We start from the raw sequence: 14,445 nt of genomic DNA on the forward strand, positions 1-14,445 counted from the left end.
TCTGGTCCATCAAATGCTTGATTGATAGTTACAGGCTTGGTGTTAGGACTACATCATCTGCATAGCTTTTCCACCTTAAATCGTTCTTGATCAATTTTTTATAACCCAAATTTTATGGTCTTGTTTAATTACTGGTGCCCTTCTTTCCTATCCTGGCTACCCAAAACACCTGGGGGGCAAATGGTGAACGTTTTGCTGTGACTGAAGCTTGTTTGCCTAGGTATCCGAAATAAAAACCAGGCTTCAAGTCCACTTTGAATATTTCCTTTACTCCAGGAACAGTGTGCATAAAAGGAGGGGAAAGGGGGGTGTTGGTTCCCAAAGAGATCAAAGCCCTTCCTGATAGCAACTAGTTTTCTTCATCATGCCCCTTGCTGCGATCAACATGCAATGTGGAGAAAATAAGATACCACCAACTAGCAATGAGAAATTACTTAAAGATAGGCCGACCCACCTTCTCACGCCTTTAGAGATTTCCCCCAAACCATCATTCCACTTACGGAAACCTTTCAGACTTTGTTCAAAGAGGATTTTTCTCTCATGCCCCATCCCCACCACCAATCAAAAAAAGTACAAGTATGCAAGATAAGTGATGACTTTTATTGAGAGGGCAGGAGGTGTTACTGAAACAGTCAAGTTTCTTCTGGCCTCTCCACTTCCTCAGAGGCAGATGGAATAGTGAATGCCTCTAACTGCAGGATACAGAGCTGAGTTGCAAGAAGAAACCAAGGTGATGGGAGGGGGTGCTTCAAGTGAGGCATTACCGTCCCCCCCTTCAGGCAGGGTTCAGCTGTTCTATCTTTACTCCTTCGATGCCATGTGAACCAGCAAGTCAACCACGCGGTTGCTGTAGCCATACTCATTGTCATACCTAAAGGGCGGAAACATACCAAGAATTACAAACAAACCCCTATAAAACCCCTATAAGCAAATAGGCTTTCTATTCTGAAGTGTCTGGCCAAAAACAGCAGCAGCAAAGGAGGTTTCAGTTAGGATTATACCATCACTACTCCTACAGATATGGTTGCAATAGCTAGAAGTAGGCCTCTGTTTCCTACCCACCACTAGTTTCACCCAGCTCGCCTCCCAAAAATCTTACCAGGACACCAGCTTGACAAAGTTATCATTGAGGGCAATACCAGCAGCAGCATCAAAGATGGAGGAATGAGCATCACCATTGAAGTCGCAAGAGACAACCTAAGGAAGAAGGAAGAGAGAGAAAGAAGGAAGCTTAAAATCCTCCAAGGATGCTTAAAATGCAGTGGAGTCAGGGCATTAAAAAGTGCCAACACCTCCCAGTTCCCTGCAAGGCAGGACTGAATATTTTAACTACACTGTGAGCAAAACAATAGATGGTGTTCTCATCATTTTAAGGCTATAAGAACACTTCTTTTACCCTGGATAGGCTAATGCAACTATTTCCATAAAACTGCAAAAGTATTTTAATACAGTCACCGCTCAAGAGCAGATACTGCTGTGAGCTGCGTCTAGACCCCTAGCAGCATTGTGATGCAGGTATGGAGCAGTTTGAAGCTACTTGTGCAAAGCTGCCCCCCTCCCCAAATGGGAACAGGGTGTTTGAAAGTCCATGTTTGCAGCCTACCTGGTCCTCTGTATATCCCAGAATACCCTTCATTGGCCCTTCAGATGCTGCCTTCACAGCTTTCTTGATGTCATCGTACTTGGCCTGAGAGAAAGGAAAGGGGGAGAAATGTTTCAAGACTTGAGGTCAAACAACCAATTGGACAAGCACAGCTATGCCTTAGAAAGAGATGGGAGAGGATTGGTAAGCAGAGCTGTTGTTACAGCCAAGGTATCCTTCTTAGACCTCTTTCTAAGATGGCTTGAAGCTCTCTCAAAGACAGGCAGCCAAGTCCTCACTCACCAATCCAGAATTCTTTGAAATGCACACAATTCCTGCAGCCCTATCCTCTATGGAGCAACAGTGGTGTAGTGGTTAAGAACATAAGAACAAGCCAGCTGGATCAGACCAAAGTCCATCTAGTCCAGCTCTCTGCTACTCGGGTGCATTCTACTCTGGAGGAACAGGTGCATTCTACTCTGGAGGAACCGGGTTTGATTCCCTGCTCTGCCGCCTGAGCTGTGGAGGTTTATCCGAGGAATTCAGATTAGCCTGCGCACTCCCACACACGCCAGCAGGGTGACCTTGGGCTAGTCACAGCTTTTCGGAGCAATCTCAGCTCCCCCTACCTCACAGGGTGTTTGTTGTGAGGGGGGAAGGGCAAAGAGATTGTTAGCTCCTTTGAGTCTCCTACAGGAGAGAAAGGGGGGGATATAAATCCAAACTCTTCCTCAATTCCTATGAACATGCCACACGTTTCCAATATTGTCCTAACACTGTGGTGGGTGTGCACACATCCACATTGCTGTGCATGACATTTCTGCACCAGCAAGTTCACCAAGCAGTAAAATTCGAAAGGAATAAAAGGAAAACACCCCAGACAATACTGGAGTAAAGGAGATTCAGAGATACTCACGGGTTTTGACAAGCGGCATGTTAAGTCCACAACAGAAACGTTTGGAGTTGGAACGCGGAAAGCCATCCCTGTGAGTTTTCTGCAGGTGAACGAAGACACACAGTCAGCATGAATGTACCTGCCGCTTCAACAGTCGCCTTGACCCATGGCTTCAGTTGGGCACCCCCTGACCAAGAACAGAGATGCTCACCCATTCAGCTCAGGGATAACCTTGCCAACAGCCTTAGCTGCACCTGTGGATGCAGGGATGATGTTCTGAGAGGCTCCCCGGCCATCTCTCCACAGTTTTCCGGAAGGACCGTCCACAGTCTTCTGTGTGGCTGTGATGGCATGGACTGTGGTCTGGGGAAAGAGCAGAAAAGGCCATTTCTATCCCAGGAAACACTTCATAACCTCATCCTCTGGACCACTTGCGGCAGCACCTCAAAGATCACATTGGTTTGTTTCTGTATGAGCTTTTGTGAGTCACGGCTCACTCAGGTATGTGAAGGGATAGTCGAACTGGGAAGATTACAAGTTTCAACCCCTTCCATGTTGTTATCTTTGCTATAAGAAGAACTGCCTTTTTGATTATCCTTCCACATAACTGAGGAAGCCTCTGTGCTCTGTTGGTGGATCTCTAGTCAAACTGCTTGGCTACTGTACGGCACAGAATGCTGGACTAGTAGACCCTTGCTGGTCTGATTAAATAGTGCTCTTCTGACATTTTTATGAAGGCTTCGACTTCACACCCTTTTGGTGGTCCACTAGACAAACTGTCTGGCCACTGAGTGAGACAGGATGGTGGACTAGATAGACCACCCGCTTGACCAAGGAAGGTTGAAGTGAGACATGACTTGAGAAAGCCAACACAGAAATATGATACCTAAGAAAAATAAAATACTATACCTAGACTACATACAACCCTAAATGTGCAAGATTTAATACAGTTAAGTGTAGAAATGTCAACAGATAACAGAACATCTTATCAACCAAAATGTTTAAGTTATGGAGTCCACTATAGTTCAAAGAATCCAAACATGGAATGAGCTTGCCGCTGTTATCCATTTCATGATAAAATTATCCTACTTCCTCAGCAGCAGATTTTAATCTTTCCCATATATTCTGAAGTAACCTCCATGCCCATTAAATGAAGATGAAGAAGAAGAGTTTGGATTTATATCCCCCCTTTCTCTCCTGCAGGAGACTCAAAGGGGCTTACAATCTCCTTTCCCTTCCCCCCTCACAACAAACACCCTGTGAGGTGGGTGGGGCTGAGAGAGCTTCGAGAAGCTGTGACTAGCCCAAGGTCACCCAGCTGGCGTGTGTGTGGGAGTGCACAGGCTAATCTGAATTCCCCAGATAAGCCTCCACAGCTCAGGCGGCAGAGCTGGGAATCAAACCCAGTTCCTCCAGATTAGATACACAAGCTCTTAACCTCCTACGCCACTGCTGCTCCTGTGGATTCAATCCAGCATATTCTTCTAAACTGTCAGTTCTACTCTTCTCTACGTAGTATTTATATTACTCCGCTTCTTAAAACAAAACCTAGCCTACCTGCAACATACATAGTATCTTATTTACTAAATTATCGGTCCCCTGAAATAACTCTTAAGGTTGCAACTTTCTTAGCAGAAGTAATAAACAACAAATGTTACCAAAAACCTGAGCTTAGGTAGTTATATAAATTACAAATACACGGGCTTACATGTGATTTAATAAAATGACAATCGTGAGCCGTTCCCTAATGTAAATGGATTTTAATTGTCTGACGCTAAACAATATATCATATATTCAATGTTCTGTGTATATAATATTTTATTACAACCGGGATATTAGACTATTTTTGTACTTATGTACAGAATTATTGTTTGTAAAGATTTTAACTTATGCCTAATAAAGGTTTTGATGTGCTGTGCTGAAGTAACCATCATAGGATATGCTGTACATTCTAATAAATTCATAGATTTGACATTTCCATTAAGGAGAGCCAGTTTTACATCCAGATCTTCACAAAACCAGCACCCAGCTAGTGCAAAGTGCAAACAATGGGGAGCGTGTCCTTCACCTACCATGAGGCCTTCAACGATGCCGTAGTTGTCGTTGATGACTTTTGCCAAGGGAGCCAGGCAATTGGTGGTACAGGATGCATTACTAAGAGGAAATTATATCAAAAGGAGTTAGGAGGATGTTTCTTCTGCCCAACCCCTTTTGGGTGACTCTCCATCCTCATGTCAGTGGGGCAGAGCTGTAACCGGCTTCATATCCAGTTACAGCAACCCAGACAAATCCCCACCAGCTCACCTGACAACTTTCAAAGAATTTTCATATTTGTCGTGATTGACACCCATCACAAACATGGGAGCGTCAGCAGAGGGGGCAGAGATGACAACGCGTTTGGCACCACCCTTCAAGTGAGCCTGGAAGAGAGGCAAGAGAATGCAAAAAACCTTACTTTCAAGGGTTACTGAATTATATGGAAACAATGTGGCAGCAAACAAAAACATACTATGAAGAGCCCATATTTATGTTATTGCTCACACATAACTATGTGTGAATGGCTCTGCCAACATGATTCCAATTCCTAAATATTAATAAACTCACATGGAAACTCAGCAAAGGATACCTGCTCCATTATACTCACATAAGGAGCCTCAAATATATTACTGATTAGAATGTACAGACCAGATATTCAAAGGACAGATGTGCCAGCAACTATAGCTTATTTAATGGGATAGGGCCAACTCCGGAATTTAAAAGTCAACAACAATAACGGAAGCGTTGCACTTTGCTCAGTTTTATGTCTATCAACCCTGATAACTGGACTCTTCGGAAAAAGAACAGATGGAATTTGATATATGGTTCTCATTTCCTTATCTTATTCTCTCAACAACCCTGTAAGATAGGTTAAGTCCAGTCTGTGTGCCTGGCCCAAAGTTACAAAGCTTGCTGGGTGACAGAATTATAGAATGCAGGCTGAAGTAATCCCCTTGTCCATCCCAGCAATCTTTCCCAAAGATGCTGCTTTCTGTTCCCCCTCCATCCCTCCTCCACTTACGCTGGCCTTCTCTGTGGTGGTGAAAACTCCAGTGGATTCCACAACGTACTCTGCACCAGCCTCGCCCCATTTGATGTTGGCAGGGTCACGCCTGCCAAAAATAAAGAAGTAAACAAAAGACAGTTTAGGATCAGCTCGTTCCCCAGTCAGCAAGGAAGTTACAGTGGAAGTTACAGCCACTTACTCTTGGAAGACTGTGATGGCATTCCCATTGACCACAAGTTTCCCATTCTCAGCCTTGACAGTGCCATGGAAACGGCCATGAGTGGAGTCATATTGGAACATGTAGACCTGAGGAGAGATGCTTGGGTCAGCTGCACTCCTGACCAAATTCCTGCTTCACTCACCCCCAGCCCCCCATTTCTCTCACCCCACTCCCAAGCCAAGGCACAACTGCAGGAATGAAGCCTTGTGTGAAGAAATGAATTCCAATGCCACTTCCTTCACCTGTCTTATTCCATTTCACCTAGACATGCATGAATTAACAATTGCTATGACAAACTACAGGCAAATAGGAATGCGACTTGGCTTTTTGAAACATGAAACCGGGGACTTAATAAAGAAGACAGTCTCTTCGACACAGGGACAAGAGGAGTATTCCAAAACCAAATTGCTTGACCCAAGCCTGGCCTTCAACCAGTGGACTTTCTCTCTGCCCCTCAGATGCTGAATTTAGCTTTCAGTTCTTCTTAACAGAATTTAGGGATACAAGAATGCCTGCAAGTGGGGCGTGGCCCATTTCAGAGACATATAGCTGGAAGGTATCTGAAGGCTCATCTGCTCCAATCCCCCTGTACAAAACAGGAAACACACCTCCCATCGCTCCCCCTCCATGCATCCAGTGACCCCTGCTCTATGCCCAGAGGAAGGCAAAAAAGTTCCAGGACCCCTGGGCTAATCTGGCCTGGAAGAAAATTCCTTCCTGACCCCAAAGCAGTGACTGTCAGTACACTACAAATATAAGAATGGGTCACAAAAACCAACTGCAGTCTTCCCTCTCTGGATATGCTTAAATTCATAGTGAGTCACAGGATCAGCCTTGCTGGCAGATGGCCATCTAGCCTCTGCCTTAAAACCTACAAACGAGCATCCACCCCCTCCCACAGAAGCCTGCCCAACCAAGAAACCACCCCGTGTGACAGGAAGGATCAAGACGCAGAAGGGGAAGCCAGAGGCACCAAGCTCCCCCACCCCCTACTCCCACTCACCATGTAGTTGAGGTCAATGAAAGGGTCATTGATAGCCACAACCTGGACTTTTCCTGAGCAGATGGCTGCTCTTGTGACCAGGCGGCCAATACGGCCAAATCTAGAGACAGAAAATGAGAGCAGATGCTGCTGTCAGGGTGGACAAGCAAGAAAACATTTCTAGGTTATTCCCTACTTTTACGAGACAAAGATCTGCCCATAGTAGAGTGCAAGGCCACTGACGGTTGGAACTGCTCTCATGAGGTGGGGAACCATTTTGTAGTGCAAGCAGCTGAAACTGTTTTGGGATGGACAAAAGGTCACATGGAACAAAAGCAAGTTATGTCCCCCAAAAGCAGGTTTAAAATGAAGTCAGTCAAAAATCTTAAGCAGTCAAAGGGCATAAGCATACAAGTTCCCCAGGGTAGGGGCAATTCTCTTATAGGAAAGCATTTTCTGAATCAAGGGATGGACCTTCAGGCTAGCAGCAACTGACCTCTACCAATCCTACCATAATACTGTGTATGCCATCTGCTGCACCAAGATTTATGGATGATTTGAAGAAGAGTTTAGATTTATATCCCCCGCTCTCTCTGTAAGGAGACTCAAAGGGGTTTACAATCTCCTTGCCCTTCCCCCCTCACAACAAACACCCTGTGAGGTGGGTGGGGCTGAGAGCTCCGAAAAGCTGTGACTAGCCCAAGGTCACCCAGCTGGTGTGTGTGGGAGTGCACAGGCTAATCTGAATTCCCCAGATAAGCCTCCACAGCTCAGGCGGCAGAGCTGGGAATCAAACCCGGTTCCTCCAGATTAGATACATGAGCTCTTAACCTCCTACGCCACTGCTGCTCCCATTGATACTTTACCTTTAAAAAGTTGTTTTAACTCAGTGTCTGTGATTTACTCCCAGCAATTTACTCCCAAGAAAACGGGACTAATTTCTCACTTATTTATCTTTACCACACTATCTTTAAAAATCTTTTCAATAATTGTTTTTTTAACATACATATAATGCTATGAAAGAAAGACTGCTCTTATGAAGGCATCATTTGCCCCTTCGATATACTGCCTGGATTACTTTACCTGGGTCACCACCATTTAATACAGTTCGCAGGCTCTACACACCCTTTGCAGTGTGGCAATCCAAACTTGATCTCCCTACCAAAAGGGGAACAATTTCCTGGGTTTCCTACGAAGCAGCAGAGCCCATTTACTCTACTGACTAACGGGGGATACAGAAAAAAGAAAGCAGAGCGAATAAAGGAACCTGCCTCAGATGCCAAGAACTAACAAGGCTGTGAAGAGGGGTTGGTTGGAAAAGGAACAAATGGGAATGAATAGTAGTAGCTATCCAGAAACTCAGAGCCAAGATGAAACTGCTCCACTGTTGTTGTTTTTTGACCTTCTGGAGTAGCCAGTTTGAGAAATCCCAACAGGTGCCTTTAGGGACACATGAGACAGTCGTTGTGTTTAAAACAAAGGACTTCTTTGCTTAGAGCTGAACAGATTTCTCTCAGCTGCTCTCCTTTAACCCCTTCCTCCCCAGTTCATACAAGGGTGATGGCATGCGAGACAGGAGTTAGAAGTCTGGATCGGGCAAGGCAAAATGAACGCCAAGTGCTTAAGCAGCTGCCAGTGCCCTGGTGGCATACACTCTGTGCAAAGACCTGCGCTTTTTTTTTAACCCAGGAAGCTGCCCCAGGCATAGGCCTGTTACTGTGCATCCACAAGGCATCAGTCTCCTGAGGTCCCAGGCAGGGCTCTTCCCCAGTTCTCTGACCAGAGATCCTGAAGTTGCCAGAAATCTGAGCCAAGACCTTTCACATGCAAAGCAGGAATTCTTAACGGGAAGCTGCTTTGTAATTGGCCGCAAAGCACGCCGGGTTCTCTCAAGTTGCATCTAGAGCAGGCTGCCTGGTTTTCCCCTTTCTTGGCAATCCAGCTGATAAACTTCTCCCTCTGCTCCTTTTTGGCGTTCAAACTCCCCCCAAATCCGGACACAGAAAGGTCAGGCACTAACTTTAGAGCCGGCTCTCTCCCAGACACCAAGGAGCAGAGTTATCTTGTTACAGCTCTCTGCCTCTGAGTGGGACCAGCAGAAGGTCACATTCCCGGTGGGGCCCCTAAGCCAGGCCCTGCCCGTGACACCTTAGCTTTTGGGGGCGGCCGTGAGGAGGCAAGAAACAAAGTGGGGCAGAGAAGAAGGGACAGCTCCACATGCAACTAACTGTTTCCTGTTGGCAGTGACTCAGCTGAGGCAAAGCTGGGGAAATGAATCAGCCGCCTACATCCTGGCCAGCCGGGTTTCCTCCATGTGCTTTATCCTGCAGCGCAGGAAGACTCCCGCCATCCAAAGGGGTGTTTGCAGTGGTGGGATCCAAAAATTTTAATAACAGGTTCTGATGGTGGTGGGATTCAAACAGTGGCGCCGCAGCACACACGCACCTCCAGTCCCCATTGGGCAGGGAGGTTGCTTTAGTAACCCCTTCTCGGCACTCAGAAAAAATTAGTAACCACTTCTAGAGAAGTGGTGAGAACTGGTTGGATCCCACCTGTGGGTGTTTGTGTCCCAAAGGAGCAGCTGCAACAGGCAGGACACAAGCAGGTATTGTGGCAGGGACATTTGCTGGGAGAAGGCAAGAGGGCCAGGGTGACCTTCAGACGTCCTTGGGAGAAGCTCAGGTTGGGTCATCCCTGGTTGTCAGCGGAACTTCTTCTCTTCCTCTACGCCCCCCGCAATTGCAACAGGCCGAAAGGGCCAGAGCAACTCTGGAGGCCGAGCGCTCCCATTGGCTAGAAAGTTTCTCACGAACTGCAGAAACAGGGACGGAGAGAAGGAGGGGCAGCCCCCCAAGTGTCTCCTCCCCGCCGGGGCTCCCCCTTCCACCATTCCCGGGCAGACGCGCGGCACGTCCCCCAACACCCCCCCCCCGGCCACTCACCCGTTGACTCCGATTTTCACCATCTTGGCTTTACGAAAAGCGTTCCTGTGGAGGGGGCGGGGAGAGAGATTAAGGACGACCCAGTTAATCGCTGGCTCGCCAAAGAAAGTAGAAGTCCCCTTTTTGTACGAAAACCCGCTCCCACGCGGGCGCCCCGAGTCTCCCCCTTGCAATTGGGGCCCCAGCGAGCCCCCCCCCCCCAGCCACAAAAAGGCGCAGCTGGCTTCACGGAAGCGAGAGGAGCCGCCCCACCCACCCGCGACCGGGAGGAAGAGGTGCCCCACCCGCGCCTGAGAAAGTTCCAGCCCGCAGGGAAAAGAAAGGGAAAAGTTGGTCTCAGGGAGCGCAGCCCCCAGCGACCACCCCTCCCGCAAGGCGGCACCGAAAGCTTCGTCCTGCCAGGCCGCCCCCCGGAAAGAAGCTCCCCCACTCCCGGGGCACGCGGCCTCTGCAACCCAGTTCACGGGAACGCGCCCCACCGACGAGCCCTCCTGGTCTCCGTCGGGGCTCGACGGGCGTAGAGGAGGCTGAAGGACTGAGCGCAAGTAAGGGTCCCCTCAGAGCCACCAGACCCGCAGACGCCCAGCCTCCCCGTGCGCCCCACTTCGCGGCGGCTGCAGCAGCTGCCACTCACCTGGGGCTCCCTGACCTGACTCAGCTCCGTGGCGCAGCGAGGAGGTGGGAAGACCGGGCCTGCCAGCCTCGCCCTTTATACCTCCCCCGTGCTAATGGGACGGGCCGGCCCCCCAGACAGGCGCCGAATCAGGGCTCCGCGAGAGGCTCCGCGCCGCCCCTGGGCCAAGCCCCAATTCCGCCCCGGGGCCACGCGGAGGCGCAACTTGCAGCGCAGGCGGAGTTTTTTCCGCACGGCCGGTCCCAGCTAACTCGGGGAGTCTTGGAGACTGCCCCTCAGAACAGGGCCGGAGAGCCCGCCGCCAGTCCCGGGAAGACAGTCCGGCCTGCGTTGGGGAGCTCCGTGAAGGGCCCGCGTCCGCCACAGGAGCTAAAGGGAACCTCCGCCCCCTCGGAGGCTGTGAGTCTCGCTACCTGGGGACGGCGCGGCATCACCGGCCCGGACCCCTCTTTCCTTATGCCCTTCCGGACACGTCTGGACGCTCAGCTTTTCTCTTCCAGCGGGCTAGCGTTCTATTCACGTGCACACACGCGTTCATTCCGGCGGAAGCAAACATAAGCAGGAATCTTGGGGCACCTCAAATACTGATAAGGGGAGCTGGCGTGGTGAAGAACAAGTGGACTCTAATCTGGAGAACTGGGGTTTGATTCCCCACTCCTCCACATGAGCAACAGACTCTAATCTGGTGAACCAGATTTGTTTCCTGTTCCTCCACAGGAAGCCTGCTGGGTGACCTTGGGCTAATCACAGTTTTCTCAGAACTCTCTCAGCCCCACCTACTTCACAGGGTATGTGTGTGGGGAGAGGAAGGAGTTTGTAAACCTCTTGGAGACTCCTTATGCTTGTGAAAAGCAGAATATAAAAACTAGCACCTCTTCTCAGTGTCCTGGACTGTGCAGGCCACTTTTATGAAATGCATCCAGCCACATGGACTCACTTTGGCCCTCAAGAGGTTATCCTGGGCCTAATCAGTGCTGGCAGCCTCCTGTTTATTTTATGGCACCCTAAGCATCTAAGAGTTCTGATTTGGGTGGCTAGCCTGATCTCAGTGGATTTTGGAAGCTAAGTAGGATCGGCATTAGTTAGTACTTGGATGGGTGACCACAAAAGAAGTCCAGGGACTTTTCATAAAGGCAGGCAATTCCAAACTATCTCTGAACATCAGTTGCCATGAAAACCTTACGGAACCACTTTAAATTGGCAGCACTTTCCACCACTGAAGAGCAGTGGGTTTGTGGATTATAAGCTTTTGTGGCCTAGTTGCATTTGAATGTCTCGATCTCAGCTGCTGCTCCTAAAGGTGTTTTCCAAACCTGATTAAGGGACCTTGAAAGCTCATACTCTGGAACTCTTGTGGGTCTCTGATGAACCACGCCCCCCTGCCACAGACCAACATACTTAATCCCCTGAAAACTAGCTTTCTAAACTGGTTCATTTGAAAGGTGCTGCCAGGCTCCTGTGTGTTTCATCTGAGCACACTAACAGAAGGATGCTGTTGCAGTTCAGCAGGCTCAGATCCTCTTCACAATGACAATTAAAGGCCGCCGTGTGCTCCTGCCCAACCCTGATGCTGGAAATAATGGCAGAACGGGCAGGCTGCTCTTTGTCTGAGGTAACAATAAAATGTCCTTTTGCTCTTAATGATGCTCACAAGGAAGAGGCCGCTCAATTCCACAACACAGCAGCCTGCAGGGAACACAGAAGACCTATCCTATTAGAAAAGGTCCCTGCAAGAAAATCCATCACTGGCAATTTGTTGTGGAAGGCTTTCACAGCCAGGATCAACTAGCTCTTGTGGTTTTTCTAGGCTGTGGGCTGGTAGTTTTAGCTCCTAACATTTCACCCACAGACCTGGTCCCACAACAGCCCCATGCAGAGAGCGGCCTCCCTGTCTGCCTCGTTCCTTATTGGGTCTGGCTGTGTTAAAACACCCTCCAACATTACTCTGGGTTCAGTGAACAAGAAATCGTACCTGACCTGCAGTCATTGTAGCCCAAAGCACAAAGACCCTGCAGGGAGGTTGTCTCTGAAAGGGATGCTGAGCGACCATTTTGAATTCCAAAGTACAAAGTACAAAGACAAATTACAGGCAAGCCTTCATCGTTTGGGCTGAATCAAAGGATGGATTTGCAGGGCCTGGGCTGAGGGCTCCCAAATGCAGCGTATTCCCAGTGCCCACTGGTAGGCAAGTCGGTCTCTGTTAAATGTCAGTCTCTCTCAACGCTGTACCACCCGGAGAAACACATCCTCCTGTGACATGCTTCTGAAGACGCGACCCACAGATGCAAGCTAAAATTACCAGACCAGAGTCACACAGCCCAGAAAACCCACAACAGGTCTGTCAGTATTTCCGCTTCATCTCATCTACACAGCCATTTTAATGCCTGTTTTATCCCATGCCTCATGATACTTTGAAGAAGGAACTTTGCAACCCAAAATGAAACTGATTCAGTACTGCATGATCTCTTTAAGAAAAAAAAAAATCCTAGAACCTCCCTCATTTTTTCACTAAGGCCTTTTAAACCTACAAAGTCAAGGCAGAGGAGAAAGGTTTCTTAAAGGTGCAGCAATCCCATGCAGTGTTAACCCCAAAACGAGCCCTTGGTTGTTTGGAGCAGCTCTGCACATTTTAAATACTGAGGCATAACTAATCTGTGATAAAAAAAATTAATAGGCATCTAGTAGCACCTTGAAAACTAAGATGATTTTATTCCAGCGTTAAGCTTTTGTAGGCTCATGAATGTACTGCATTTTAAAAATTTCATCTTGAAAATGGTACCAGCTACCTTCTGGAGGTGCATCAAACTTTGTGCTAAGCAATTCTGGGTAAGCCTCTTCGAAAATATGAGGACAGCCGGAAAGTAATTCAGAATCCTTTGCTTCAGTTTCACAACCGTGTGGGGTCTCCCCCCAATCTGTCTTTTTTTTCCTAGTCAGGAAGCGTTCAGTTTGTCTGTCTCGCACTCTCCCGCCCCAACACTGCGTGGTTCTCTATTTGGGGAGCACCTGCTGGAGATCTGCGCATCCCACTACGTTCGTGACATCCGCTTCCCGGGAAAATCTCTATTACGGGCGGTCAGCGCGTTTTCCCATTGCCGCGGCTGCAAAAAGCCCTCTGCCCCGTTCAGCCTCTAACGTGTCTCGCGTTGCAACGCGTTGCTGCACCGTTAGGGCCCAGGTCAATCTGAATGGTGCTCCGGGCTGCAACCAGTGGCCATGCTGGGGGCCGCCCGGCCCAAGGGGGAGGCGGGATTTCCGCAGTCACGTCCCGCGAGTAGGAGCTCCGGAGGAGGGCTCGTCTTGCCGGAGGGAAATGGGGCTCCCGCTGCGCTGGAGGAGGGGTGGTTGCCGGGCAATCCCGCGGTCGCCGGATCCTTTGTTAGGCAAAGAGGAGTGAGGCCTCTTTGCAAAAGGAGGTTCTTTGTCGCGTTTACAACAGGAAGAAACACAGCGGAGATGCAGATTTCGTGGCTGCGAAAACCAAGATCTGGACAGGAGGGCTCCGTTCCGGGTGCAATCCTAAACGCACTTAGGCTATTTTAAATCGCTTTCGACTCATTGCGACCCTATGCCCTCCAAAATGTTAACAGCCTTGTTCAAGGCTTGCAAACTGAGGGCTGCGGAGGGCCGTCAATCCTCATGCTGGACCTTCCTCATTTCCTGCTACCTTCAACTTTTTCTAGCATTATCGTTTCCAGTAACTATGTGACCAAAGTACGACAGCCTCAGTTTCGTCATTTAGCTTCTAGGAACATCTGAGGCTTGATTTGATCTAGAACCCGCTTATTTGTTTTACCTTTCTGGCCATCCACAGTATCCGTAACACTGTCTTCCAAAACCACCTTTCAAAGGAATCTACTTTCTTCCTGCCAGCTTTCTCCATTATCCAGCTTTTTGAGTAACAGGAAGTACTATGGCATGAATTAACTGGACTGCTGTAACAGGGAATACTACATATGGATTAACTTGATTTTGGTTGCAAGTGGCAAGTCCTTACATTAAAGAATCTTTTCTAGTTCCTTCATGGCTGCCTTTCCCAGGCTCTGTCTCCTCCTCAATCTACACTGCATTCAATCAGTTTAGATGGCTATGATTCTGAAACTATTAGCCGATTTACTTCCTGGGAAGCATTTGCCAAGTTCCAGGC

General features: G+C 48.6%; 1 protein-coding gene across 1 annotated transcript; it reads right to left on the minus strand.

Annotated features, from left to right (window-relative positions):
* Window positions 1-581: 581 nt before the first annotated feature.
* On the minus strand, window positions 582-10,407 carry GAPDH (glyceraldehyde-3-phosphate dehydrogenase). The gene is made up of 12 exons (XM_048503455.1): window positions 10,299-10,407; window positions 9,665-9,709; window positions 6,744-6,843; window positions 5,720-5,826; window positions 5,536-5,626; window positions 4,782-4,897; window positions 4,550-4,631; window positions 2,689-2,840; window positions 2,499-2,577; window positions 1,604-1,687; window positions 1,100-1,197; window positions 582-871 (listed from the first exon to the last, which is right to left on the minus strand). The coding sequence occupies exons 2-12, from the start codon at window positions 9,685-9,687 to the stop codon at window positions 802-804; spliced, it is 1,002 nt and encodes a 333-aa protein (XP_048359412.1). The 5' UTR covers window positions 9,688-9,709; window positions 10,299-10,407; the 3' UTR covers window positions 582-801.
* Window positions 10,408-14,445: the final 4,038 nt, after the last annotated feature.

Source organism: Sphaerodactylus townsendi, linkage group LG07 (assembly GCF_021028975.2).
Source record: "Sphaerodactylus townsendi isolate TG3544 linkage group LG07, MPM_Stown_v2.3, whole genome shotgun sequence".
Taxonomy (NCBI): Eukaryota; Metazoa; Chordata; class Lepidosauria; order Squamata; family Sphaerodactylidae; genus Sphaerodactylus; species Sphaerodactylus townsendi.

What these genes read in the sequence shown, in the direction of transcription:
- GAPDH (XM_048503455.1), bottom strand. Translation starts at nt 9,687, where the DNA reads ATGGTGAAAATCGGAGTCAACGG. An exon ending in CCACCACAGAGAAGGCCAGC is followed by an intron (nt 4,898 to 5,535) that starts GTAAGTGGAGGA and finishes CCTCTCTTCCAG; the next exon opens with GCTCACTTGAAGGGTGGTGC. An exon ending in AATTCTTTGAAAGTTGTCAG is followed by an intron (nt 4,632 to 4,781) that starts GTGAGCTGGTGG and finishes ATTTCCTCTTAG; the next exon opens with TAATGCATCCTGTACCACCA.